This window comes from Mus caroli, unplaced genomic scaffold (assembly GCF_978045245.1).
Source record: "Mus caroli unplaced genomic scaffold, Mus_caroli_1 scaffold_17, whole genome shotgun sequence".
Taxonomy (NCBI): Eukaryota; Metazoa; Chordata; class Mammalia; order Rodentia; family Muridae; genus Mus; species Mus caroli.
Window position 1 is genome coordinate 18432111 of NW_028227272.1, and position 13417 is coordinate 18445527.

General features: G+C 42.2%; 1 protein-coding gene across 5 annotated transcripts in view; it reads left to right on the plus strand.

Annotated features, from left to right (window-relative positions):
* Vps8 (VPS8 subunit of CORVET complex) overlaps window positions 1-13417 on the plus strand; it is a 211724-nt gene that overhangs the window by 154078 nt on the left and 44229 nt on the right. For all 5 annotated transcript variants that reach the window (XM_085832522.1, XM_085832525.1, XM_021184755.3 and 2 more), the window contains exon 44: window positions 3478-3643. In XM_085832522.1, the coding sequence (XP_085688648.1) occupies window positions 3478-3643 (166 nt within the window). The remainder of the gene's footprint in view (window positions 1-3477; window positions 3644-13417) is intronic.

The window sequence follows — 13417 nt, forward strand, 5'->3', positions numbered from 1 at the left end:
CCTTGCAGGGCCGTGGGTGTGGGGGAAAGAGGGGAGTGAGAGAGAACCCGCCTCCGCCAGAGTTCTGGTGCTCTGGGCAGGCAGATGTGGGAGGACTGTGCATGCTTTCCACATGGCCCCGGGTGGGTATCTGGCTATGTTAAGCCACTGACCCCACACGGCAGGGCGGGTGGTGGACAAGGGGCAGCCCTAGGTACCAGGTTCTCAGCCTCCAGCGTCCCACACTGGATATGGCAGAGGAGCTGAGAACAGAATAGGGGTCCCGGGACAGCACTCGGCCCAGGGATGAAAGGAGGAGAGGGCAGGGGGAGAGGTGGTGCTGGATAGTTCCCACGCTGGTGAGAGTCCTTGGTCAGGTCTGTGGCTGGAGCACAGGATGGCCGTCTAGCCAGAGTTAGGCTTGTTAGGAGAAAGCCCATCCCATCATTCAAGCACGGCAGGCCTTGATGATCAGAGATAGTCTATGGTTTTAGAGCTTTATTATAGAAAGGCAGAGAGAAAGGAGAGAAGGTAGAAAGAGAGGGGCTGGCCTTAGTCACGTGGAGAGAGGGGAAAAGGGAGAAAAGGAGGATTAGAGAGTAAGAAAGGTAAAAGCTTAAAGAGAGCGAGGAGGGGCCAAGCAGCCCCTCTTATAGTGGGCTGGGCTATCAGGTAACTGTGGGGAAGAGCATACCTGGCTACTGTCAGGTAACTGTGGGGGTGGAGTCTAGCCAGAATGCCAGAAGCTTGGGACATTGTGTGACTGAGTCACAGAATTATGGACAGGCACCTGATTCTGGGAACCTGGCTCGCCTTTCCGTCCCTTGTAGATTTCTCTATTGGGTCACTGGAGCAAGCCCAATTCAACCAAAATAGGCTGCCTATCACAGTCCCACAGTGCCTGGCACAACATAAGTGTTTCATAAAGCCCAGCTGTACAGGAAGACTGGCCGCTCTGGACGTCCAGAGAACCTATTCCTGTGAGGGGTTCCTTAGAACTTACTTGTCTTGTTTTTGTTTGATTAATTGTTTTTTTTCAGTTTAACACAAATTAAGGTTACCTGAGAAGAGGGAACCTAACTGAGAAAATACAAAATGCCTTCATAAGATTGGCCTGTAGGCAAGCTGATGGGACATTATTTTAATTAATGATTGTCCTGTGAGGGCCCAGACCATTGTGGTTGGTACCACCTTGGAGGAGATGGACCTAAGTTGCATAAAGAAGTAGGCTTGGAGCTGGAGAGGTGGCTCAGTGGTTAAGAGCACAGGCTACTCTTGCAGCAAACCTGGATTCCGTTTTCTGCATCACACGGCAGCTCACAACCATCTGTAACTTCATTTCCAGAGGATCTGATATCCTCTTCTGGCTTCTGTGGGTACCAGGCATGCAGGCAAAATACCCACATTCATAAAATGTAAATGATGAATGAATGAATGAATGAATGCAGGTTAAGCATGTCATGAGGACCAAGACAGTAAGTAGTGTTTCTCCATGGCTTCTGCTTCTGCCTCTGGGTTTCTGTCTTGAGTTCTTGCTCTGTTTTACCTGAGTGATGGAGTGTGACCTGAGAGTTGAAAACTGAAATAAAATTTTTCTTCCCAAATTGCTTTTAGTCATTGTCTTAGTTACTTTTCTATTGATCTGATAAGACACCACAACCACAAGGCAATTTATAGAAGAAAGAGTTTACTGGGGAATTACAGTTCCACCAACTGGGCATTCAAACCAGAAGCATTCAAATATGTGAGCCCATGGGGTTGTTTTCATTCAAACCATCACAGTTATGGTGTTAATCACAGAAATAGAAACCCTAACGAAGACACTAGTGTGTACCAGAGCTATTCATCAGAATCCAGGACAGCATGAACACAGGAGTGAAATGTCAACCATTGATAGCTACTATGGAAAAAATAAAGCATGTAGGGAGACATGCAGGAGTTTAGGGGGATGGAGTTTTAAACGCATGGTTAGGAATGCCTCACTGTTTAACAGACAGAAACTGAATTAAAATGTAATTGCTTATTAAATTAATAAAAATATAACAGTGTAGAGGAAAGAGGATGTTGGTAGCTACTAATTTTTAGAGAGCAGATGGGGGTTGCCTCCCCATTTAAATGATGTTTGAGAGATTTTAAGATGCAAGGAAGTGGCTTTCTCATTTATAAGGCATGTTAAGCTGGGGGTTAGGATATGGAGGCCGTCTGGCAGTGCCCATTCTGGTGTACTTCAAGGATAGTGAGTGGCTGGCACAGCAGGTCTGGACAGAGTGAGGAGACAATGACAAGAGGGATGGCAGAGGAAGAACAAAGGCTAACCAGTACAGAAAGTACTTTGTTCCTGTACAAAGTCGGACTTTCTTATGAGAAGACGCTGGGTAGTTTTGAGAGTGGGAGAGCCATAGCCATGTTAATAGTCAGTGGTTGCTGTGTTGAGAGTGGTCTATGGAAGGTCAAGGAAAGATGCAAAATGCCAGTAAGGCTACTTCAGAGCCCATGTGAGAGATGGCCCAGCGCAGTCAACAGCAAAGAACTAGGAAGTGAAAATTCTGGGGATCATGTAAACGCAGAACTGATAGGATTTGCTTATAGATTTGCTTATCATTCATGAAGCAAAAAGGAATCTAGGATGACTCCAGAGTGTTGCCTGAGAATCTGCAGGAATGTGGTTGCTGTTGCTGAGATGTAAAGAAGGTCAGATGAAGTGTGCAGGGGAAGGGGAGGTAGTGAAGTTAGGAAATTGTGTTTGGATATGTTAAATTAAGACTCCTGTTGTGTATCCAGGGTAGAGTTGCCAAGGAGGCAGACAGATAGGACTGAAGGGAGAGGCCTGGGCTGGTGGTATCTATCTGTGAGTCCGGAGCCTGCGGCATCTTAAAGGCTTGGAACTAGAAACTGAAGGATCAGGGCTAGGTAGAGGAAAAACAAGCCTGTGGGACACAGGTTCTGTACAGGAAGAAACAGCATCGAGAAGGGTAAGGACAACAGGAGAGACAAGGACTGCCATCTAATGCAGTGTTTCCCGTTAGAGGGGGATCCTGAATCAACCACCAGGGATGCCCTTTTAGGACCAGTGTTAAGCTTCAGAGTGTGGCACCTTTGTCATTGTTTGAAGCCATAGTCTTCTTGAATATGGTGAGGGCTCTCATGTTATTACCAGGCTACTTACATAGTTATTTTTCCCAATTGCTTTTTAAAACAAAGAACCCCCCCCCAAAAAAAAAAAAACTATCAGAACACTACAGTTAGCGTGAACATAGGCTCAGCCCAGCTTCTGTACTCTGGAACATGCTACTCACAACTTAAGAATGCAAGTAAGGCAAGACTGGATTCTTCAAGGGGGAGAAAAGCCATTAAATGCATGTCCACTCTTGATTCTTGTCCCTGAATAGCCAGCCACTAGTTATTTAAGATTTTTCTTTACCACGTACAAGTGTATTCTTGTAGTTCATGTATGTGGATTTTATACTAAGTGCAAATTTGTTTGTCTTCATTTTATAGCTGTGGCCATTTGTATCATTCATTCTGTCTCCAAAGTAAGGAATGCACCCTGGAGGTTGAGGGTCAGACGAGATGGGCATGTTACAAATGCAGCTCAAGTAATAAAGCGGGCAAACTCAGTGAAAATCCTTCTGAAGACAAGAAAGGACGGATAACCTCGTCTCAGGTAAGACCCGCTTCAGCGCTGGCGTGTGCCGTTCATATCTGTCGTCAGGACCCATAAGCCTCCGGTTTACCTGATGGATACTGAATGCTTGGCTCTGTCATGTTTAGTGTGAAGAGCCTGTTCTCTCTGCTCAGTGCTGACAAAGTGATGAGACCTGTTCAGCCCTTGAGAAGCTTGGAGCCCAGGTCAGCAGCAGAGAAGATAGATAGGTACATCCTCAGGGATGGCGGGACAGCAGCACCCGATGAGCGCACGGCAGTACTGATTAGCACCCACATGGAAAGAGACGGGAATCCTCACTCTTGGAGCTGGTGACAGGCAAGGTGCTACTCACATGCTCTGCGTATGTCTTCTTTCCTTAAAGAACAGGGTGCAGAGTGTGCATTTCAGAAGCTTCCTTGCTCATGGAGATGAGGAACTGTATCAACTCTATTTATTTTGCAGCATTTTTTAAAGAGGCAGCAGAGCAGAGTGCTGTCTGCTGCTCTGTGGGTTTGAGGAGAACACAACGTGACAACAGAGTGGGTTAAATGAGAAGCTCATAGGACTGTGTCTTGACCGCTGAACTATGACACCGTTGTTGCGTCTTGCTGTCCCCTCGGTATCACACAGCCCCCAGCTGACCTCCATTTCTGACAGAAAACTCAGGCCTGTTACACTACTTTGTTTTATCAGTTTTTGCTGGAGCACTGAACCAAAGCCAGGGACAATTTCATCATGGGCTTCTCTTCTAGATCACGATTTAGCATATCTATATGCCAATAATAGGAATTCCTTTTTTCTCATTAATATTCATATTTGCCCAGGTTTTTTTTTTTCATTTATTTATTCACTTTACATTCTGATAGCTGAATACTGTTTCATTGTGTAGATAAACCACATTTTCTTTATCCGTTCTTCAGGTGAGGGACATCTAGGTTGTTTCCATTTTCTGACTACTATAAATAAAGCTGCTATGAACATAGTTGAGAAAGTGTCCTTATGATATAGTGAGACATCTTTTGAGTATATGCCCAGTAGTGATATAGCTAGGTCTTGGGGTAGAACTATTCCCAACTTTCTGAGAAACCGCCAACTTGATTTCCAAAACGGTTGTATAGTTTGCTCTCCCAACAGCAATGGAGGAATGTTCCACTTACTCCACATCCTTGCCAGCATGTGCTATCACTTGAGTTTTTGATCTTGGCCTTTCTGATGGGGATGTAAGATGGAATCATTTTGATTTGCATTTTCCTGATGACTAAGGACATTGAACATGTTTAAAAATGCTTCTTGGCCATTAGAGATTCCTCTGTTGAGAATTCTCTGTAACTCTTTACCACATTTTTAATTGAGTTATTTGGTTTATTGGTGTCTAATTTCTTGAGTTCTTTGTATATTTTGGATATTAGTCCTTTCTCAGATGTAGAGTGGTGAAGAGCTTTTCCCATTCCATAGGCTGTTGTTTTCTCCTATCAATGCTGTCCTTAGCCTTGCAAAAGCTTTTCAGTTTCATGAGGCCCCATTTATTAATTGTTGATCTTAGTGCCTATGCTATTGATGTTCTGTTCAGGAATTTTGACTCCTGTGCAGTATGTTCAAGGCCATTCACCACTTTCTCTTCTGTTAGATTTCGTGTGTCCGATTTTATGTTGAGGTCTTTGATCTACTTGGGCTTGAGTTTTGTGCAGGCTGATAATATGGATCTATTTGCGTTCTTCTACATGCAGACATCCAGTTAGACCAGCACCATTTATTAAAGATACTTTGATATTTCCATTGTATGTTTTTGGCTTCTTTGTCAAAAATCAAGTGTCTATGGGGGTGTGGGTTTATTTCTGGTTCTTTGATTCAATTCCATTGATCAACCTGTCTGTCTCTGTACTAATACTATGCAGTTTTTATTACTATCGCTCTGTAGTATAGCTTAAAATGAGGGATGGTGATTCCCCCAGAAGTTCTTTTATTGTATAGGATTGTTTTAACAGTCCCAGGTCTTTTGTTTTTCCATATGAAGTTGAGAATTGCTTTCTCATAGTCTATAAAAAAAAATGTGTTGGAATTTTGATGGGAATTGTATTGAATCTGTAGATTGCCTTTCGTAGAGTGGCAATTTATACTGTTAATCCTACTGATCCATGAGCATGGGCGATCTTTCCATTTTCTGATATCTTCCTCAGTTTCTTTCTTCAGAGACTTGAAGTTTGTATCATACAGGTCTTTTACTTGGTTAACATTACATTAAAATATTTTATATTATTTATGGCTATTGTAAAGGGTGTTGTTTCCCTAATCTCTTTCTCATTTATTGTGTTTGTATAAAGGAGGCTACTGATTTTTTTTTAGTTGATTTTGTATCCAGCCACTTTGCTGAAGGTGTTTATCAGCTATAAAAGTTCTCTGATTTCATTGTGTCCCATAAGTTTGGATATGAATTTTTGGAGACACTTATATATACTATCATATCTTCTGTGAATAGCAAAAACTTGGCTTCTTCCTTTCCAATCTGTATCCCCTTGACCTCCTATAGTTGTCCTATTGTTCTAACTAGTGCTTCAAGTACTCTGTTGAGTTGATAGGGAGAGGGTGGGCACCCTTGTCTCCTCCCTGATTTGGGTGGAATTGTTTTAAGTTTCTCTCCATTTAATTTGATGTTAGCTATTGGCTTGCTGTATATTGCCTTAATTGTTTTTTATATGTGCCTTGTGTTCCTGATCTCTCCAACACTCTTAACCTGAAGAAGTGTTATATTTTGTCAAAGGCTTTTTTCAGCATCTGATGAGATGCTCACATGGAATTTTTTCTTTCAGTTTGTTTATGTAGTTGATTGCATTGATGGATTTTGATTTTGAACTATCCCTGCGTCTCTGGGATGAAACCTACTTGGTCATGGTGGATGATGTTTTTGATATGTTATCAGAATCTTGTTGATTTTCTGAAAGAACCAGCTCTTGTTTTCATAGATTCTTTGTATTGTTCTCTTTCTTTTTACTTTATTGATTTCAGCCCTAAGTTTGATTATTTCCTGCCTTCTACTCCTCTTAGGTATGTTTGCTTCTTCTTGTTATACAGCTCTCAGTTGTACTTTTAGATTGCTTATATGAGAATTGTCCAATTTCTTTATGAAAGTACTTAGTACTATGAGCTTTTCTGTTAGCACTCATTTCATTGTGTCCCATAAGTCTGGGTATTCATTGAATTCTTTAATTTCTTTCTGTATTTCTTCCCTGACACAGAGGTCACTGAGTAGATTTGTTCTGTTTCCATGAGTGTGTGGGCTTCCTGGTGTTTCTGTTGCTGTTGAAGTCCAGCTCTAATCTGTTGCATTCTAATAAGATACAAGGCATTATTTCAATGGTCAGTTTTGGAGAAGGTCCTGTGAGGTGTGCTGACAAGAAAGTATATTATTTTGTGTTTGGGGGGAAATGGTCTGTAGATACCTGTTTGATCCATTTGATTTATAACACTGGTTCATTTCATTAATTCTCTGTTTAGTTTCTGTCTGGATCTATCCATTGATAAGTTTCACTATTAATGTGTGTGGTTCAATGTGTAGTTTAAGCTTTAGTAATGTTTCTTTTACGAATGTTCCCTTTCATTTGGGCATTGATGTTCAGAATTGAGATGTCATCGTGGTGGATTTTTCCTTTAATGAGTATGAAGTGCCTTCCCATCTCTTTTGATTAATTTTAGTTGAAAATCTATTTTATTAGATATTAGACTGGCTATGGCCAGCTTGCCTCTTGGGTCCAATTGCTTGGAAACCTCTTTTCCAACCTTTTACTTTCAGGTAATATCTATCTTTGTTGCTGAGGTGTGCTTCTTGTATGCAGCAGAATGATGGGTCCTGTTTTTGCATCCATCCATCCTGTTAGCCTGTGTCTTTTTATTAGAGAATTGAGTCCATTGATGTTGTGAGATATTAATAACCAATGATTCTTAATTCTTGTTATTTTGATGATGGTGGTAGTGGTAGTGGTGTTGTGTGTGTATGTATGTGTGTGTGTGTGTGTGTGTGAGAGAGAGAGAGAGAGAGAGAGAGAGAGAGAGAGAGAGAGAAAGAGAGAATGTGAATGAATTTGTGTGTGCTTCCATTATTTAGTTTTTGCTGGCGTAGAATTATTTTATTTCCTGTGTTTTCTTGTGTTACCCTCCTTGGGTTGGAGTTTTCCTTCAAGTATTTTCTGTAGGGGTGGATTTGTGGATAGACATTTAAATTTGGTTTTGTCTTGGAATATCTTGTTTTCTCCATCTGTGGTGATTGAGAGTTTTGCTGGGTATTGTAATCTGGGCTGACAACTGTGGTCTCTTAGAGGCTGTAAGCCCAGGATCTTTTGGCTTTAGAGTCTCTCTTGAGAAGTTGGGTATAATTCTGATATGGCTGCCTTTATATGTTACTTGGCCTTTTTCCATTGTCACTTTTAATATCCTGTATAATGTACATTTAATGTTTTGATTATTATGTGGTGGGAGGCTTTTCTTCTTTGGTCCAATCTAATTGGTTTTCTGTAAGCTTCTTATATGTTTATAGGCATCTCTTTCTTTAGGCTAGGGTGATTTTCTTAGGTGATTTTGTTGGAAATATTTTCTGGTCCTTGGATCTGGGACAACTTCACCTTCTTTTTATTCCTATTATTCATAGGTTAAGTCTTTTCATAGTATCCCAGATTCCTAGATGTTTTGTGTCAGGAATTTTTTTAGATGTAACATTTTCTTTGACAGATATATTAATTTCATCTATTTTCTATACCTGAAATTCTCTCTTTCACCTCTTATATTCTGTTGTTGGTACTCGTGTTTGTTGTTCCTTTTCTTTTCCCTTGGTTTTCAATCGCAAGGATTTTCCTTAGAATCGGTTTTCTTTATTACTTCTATTTCCATTTTCTGGTCTTGAATAGTTTTATTAATTTCCTTCACTTGTTCAATTGTATTTTCCTGTATTTCTTTAAGGGCTATATTTGTTTCCTCTTTAAAGGCCTATACCTGTTTTAATTTATTTTTTGATGGATATATTCATTTCCTCTTTAAAGGCATCTATCATCTTTATAAGGTTGGAATTAAGTCATTTTCTTGTGCTTTGGTTGTGTTAGTATATCCAGGACTTGCTGTAGTGGGATGGCTTTGTTCTTGTTGATTGGCCATCTGGTTGTTCGTGATGTTCCTGGTGCAGCAGGCCTCCAGTGGGCAACCTTGGGCTGGACAGTGGAACTCAGAGGGCAGTGCTGTTCTCAGAGTAGCTGGGTATGCTCCATGCGATATGGCAGGGAGAGGATTGGGAGCAGGAATAAAGATCTAACCTGGCTGCGCTTGGTGTAGCAGGCCTGGTGAAGGTGTCTGAGCAGTCTAGCTCTGAGGGACAGCAAACACCACAGTGCAGCTGGGTGTGCCCTGGGTGGACTCATCTAGGGAGTGGGGGAAGGGCGAGGAAGGGATCTAAGCTGGATGTGCCTTGTGTGGAGAATCTGGTGGAGGCCGATGGAGTTTGGGGAGACAGCACATAGCTGGCTCAGGGCAGCTGGGTGTGGGGGCGACTTGGCAGGGATTAGAAGGGGATCTAACTTGGATGTTCATAGTGTGGCTGCAGTGGGCCTTAAGGATGCTAGCAGAGCAATGCAGCCATTGCTGAGGGACACAGACAGCTAGCTGGGGCAGCTGAGCATGTCTTGGGAGGACTCAGTGTCAGGGTAGTGGTGGGTGGGAGGGATCTAAATCTGGATGTTCCTTGTGTGGTGGGTCTGCTTGATGCCAGTGGACTGGTGGCCAGATAAAGGAGCTTGGGGACAGCATGTAGTTAGCTCAGGGTGGCTGGGCATGCCCTGGGGGGTTCAGTGGGCAGGGGAATTTGGGGAGGGAGGGATCTAACCTGGATGTTCCTTGTGTAGTGGACCTAGTGGAGACCAGTGGAGTGGTGGCCAGACAATGGCATTTGCCCAGTTATTATTGAACATTATGTCACTATCTGCTTGTGCTAGATGTGAATGAAATATTATTTAGGTAAGGATAAACATAATTGCCTCTTGTGGGATGTATAGCCATGAAGTTTGAATAATCATTCTCAACCCTCAAGTATGTGATACCATTCTAACTCCAGTTCCATCAATTATCACGACATCAGCCAACGGTCCAGCAATCCAGTGCTCTAACTACCCAGTGTCTGAGGGTCAGGCCCTCATGCCATGTGATAGTCCCACCACTCTCCTATGACCAGGTTGAAGGGAGCTGAGTGTGGCAGGTCCCATGCTCTCTCTTTGGTCCTACCACTGCCTCAGCACCTTCAACAACTCCACCCATCCAAAATCCTATCATTTACATTTAGACCTTTCATTAAAAAGTCAGGGTTCATTAAATCATTGGATATTCTGTGGCTAAGATCCGTCTCCAGAGGTTGAAGGGATAGAGCTGAAAATTTGAAACCTTGACTCCTGGGTTCATCCCAAACTCTACAGGGGTTCCCTGGCTCCCAGTCATCTCCTTAGCATTCAAAGCTCTGCTCTTCTTGCAGAGGAGCTTCCGAGGTGGAACTGGCTTGTTGTTGGCTGTTTAGATTTATTCATTTTTACTTAATGAGTATGAGTGTTTTGCCAGCATGTATGTCTGTGTACTATGTACATGCAGTACCCTTGAAGACCAAAAAGAGGGCATTGGATTTCTTGAAATGAAGTTACAGAAGGTTTTTAGTCACCCTGTGGGTGCTGGGAATTGAACATGGTTCCTCTGTAAGAACAGTTAGTGCTCCTAACTGCTGGATGCACTTATAAGATTTTTAAGAGCTCTTTGCCAGGAACCAGGGACAAAGGCCCAATTATTCGTATTGTATGAAAAGCACTTACAGATAGATGATCCCTGCGGGAAGAACAGAAAATGAGTGTACCTGAATCACACATAAAGAATCATGGAAGGTCATGTCAGCTGCTCCTGCATGGGACAGTGGGGAGGGGAATGAGATAGGCAAGTTTAGATGCAAAGATAGGATAGAGGAGTGAGGAAGGAGGGCATCGTGGAGAGCAACCCTCTGCTCTCAACAGAAGAAGCTGTGTATTAGATAGAGAGGGTGTGGTTAGATAGAGGTGAAAGAGCTCCCTCACAAGTGTCACCACCCTCACAGGTGTCACCTCCCTCAATAAATGTCACCCCCTCAGACATGTCACCTCCTTTGTAAATGTCACCTCCATCTCTCCTGGAACCCAGTCACTATTTGCCACCCCAGCCCAGCAGTTCCTGCGGCGCTTTACATCCAAGGTGTAAGCAGGAGTGGGGCTCACTCTTCTGATGCTGCGGTCACCGGGAGGTCTTCACACCTTAGTAAAAGTTGGTAGCGCATACTCTATGCTTTCGTTTTATTCTGGTAACATATGTATCTTCAGCTTTCCAGTTCTGTCAATTTATAGGAAATGTGGCTTTGCTCTGATTTCTAACATTTGACCATTCTACTTCTGCTAGGATTCAGTACAATTTTCCTGAAACAGATAAGGTTGCCTATGGTAGGAAAACACATCTGTAAGGGCAAGAGACCCTGTATATAAACACAATGCTAGCTGGCTACAGTTTGACCAGAAGAATTGCACTGAAAAGAGCAGTAAAGCCTTGTTACCAGCAGTCCATATGGTGTAACTCAGTGTCTCGTCACCCTTGGCAGAGAGCTGCCGAGGCAGATGTGGCTCTTGAGCTTGGAGCGGATGCTGTGCTGGGTTTTGCTACATGAATGGTAAAAAAGAGTTAGTCCAAGGCATCACACAGTATGTACTGTGAATAAGGAATTACATCAGCATCCCAGTTTTCAAAATGTATGTAACTAAAAGCAGCAAAGTGAGCATCCTAAAATCCTGCTTTCCACTGGGATGGCGTTCCAAGGGCACTGGAGAAGCGCTAAGTAATAACCGTCAGTTCCACAGTATGGTGGGTCTCATTTACTTTCCTCTGAAGATCCGGCTATCCCCGGTAAGTCCACCCAGAGAGTATGACAGGACTCACTTAGCTCTCACCTACTTCTATCTGAACAAAGGATAATTAAATGTGTTTGAAATATCCCACTGCCCTTGGAACACCATCCTATCACATAACATTTTAGTTTATCTTTTTGGGAAACATGATAACTGGTATTTAATTCCTCAGCTTCTGACTCCCAACACAACTTACTCCCAAGCCTGTGGTCCTGGCAGGTCAAGTGCTGTCTCTGGCCATTCTTAACTAACTTCATGTGTTAAAATCACTAGTCAACCAAGATAATACAACCAGCCAGTGACACTTATATACCATTTATCTACCAACAAATCAACATGAGCATGACTGGATATTCTGCAGAACACCTGCTTTCTCCTTTGGTCCTGTATAAGCAAGAGAAATGATCCAAATGAGTTTCTTCCCTTAGTTTACAGCCTTAGTGTACAGCAAGTTTACAGCCTCAGGGTAGATGTCAGCCAGCAGGTCTGTCTCATTTAACCTTTGTTTCACTACACACGAAGGTAAAATGTTCAAGAGACACTATCATTCTAGTTGAAGTACTCAGCATCCCACTCTAGTATATAAGTTCACTTTTTCATTCATATTAATAGTAAATAATGTCAGTTTAATCTTAATTTATTCATTTATTAAATTTAAAATAACAGAAGTACAAGTTCAATGGAAAAAAGACTTAATAGAATTCAAACATTATTAACAAGGTTCAGAGTTCTATTTTGTTTTTCTTTATCCTTTGTGTCTTTGTTGTTATTTGTCTTTCTGTCCTGTGTTTCTTACGTGTTTGCAGCATGCATGTTCCACTCATGTATGTTAGAGTGGGTGCCTGTCTGTCTTGGTGTTCACAGAGACAGAACAACCTGGGCACTGACTGTGGCCTTCTGCTTTGCTTGAGACACTGTGTCTTGTGCTTTACTCTCTGCGTGCCCAGGTCATCAGACCCGTGAACTTATAAGATTCTCCTGTCTCTTCTCCTGTCTCTGCTGTCCATCTCCTCATGGGGTTGCTAGGATTACAGACATTCGTGATACACGTCCAGAGTTTATGTGGGCTCGGGGGATTCAGATTCAGCTTGTCATGCTTGCTTTCACAGCACACTTTTTTTTTTTTTTTTAACCGACAGATCTGTCTCTGCAGCCAAGGTTTGACTTCCTTCAGAACAGATAAGCTAATGGGAGATATCACATACCAGAAACATTCAAGTTGTTATTTCTTTTAAAACTTCAAAAAATAGGACATTTTTTAGACATTCATTAAGAGTTTTATAAAATATTTTTCAAAATCAGCCCTTGCTATAGAGAGCCCAGCATCTAAGTACCAAGAACCTCCTGTTCACTAACACAGAGATGACGCGTGTATCCCAGGGAGAACACACAGCTTCCTGCTCACTAACACAGAGATGACGTGTGTATCCCAGGGAGAACACACAGCTTCCTGCTCACTAACAGGAAGATGACTGCATGTCTTAAGGGCGTCCACCCAGGCTTCCCCTTGGTAATGGGCTTGACCTCATGTCTCTGCTCTCAGAACCGAGAGCACATCTTATCTTGGAGGATGCATTCACAAACAATGTGAGTGGGCAGAATTTATGTCCTCCAAATGACTTCACTAGTGATGTTTATTTTCTTCACACATTACGCACTGATCATTTATTTTGAGTTCCCACAACACTGTAGAAGTGTAAACCAAGTTGCTGCATAATAAAATCAGAAGCATGTTTTTATTTGTCCATTTTTAAGGATGATTCTCTGCTATAAAAAGGTTAAGTTCAAAATAGATAGATAGATAGACAGACAGACTAAAAAGAGATCTTAGTGTTTAATAATAGTAACATTTCCC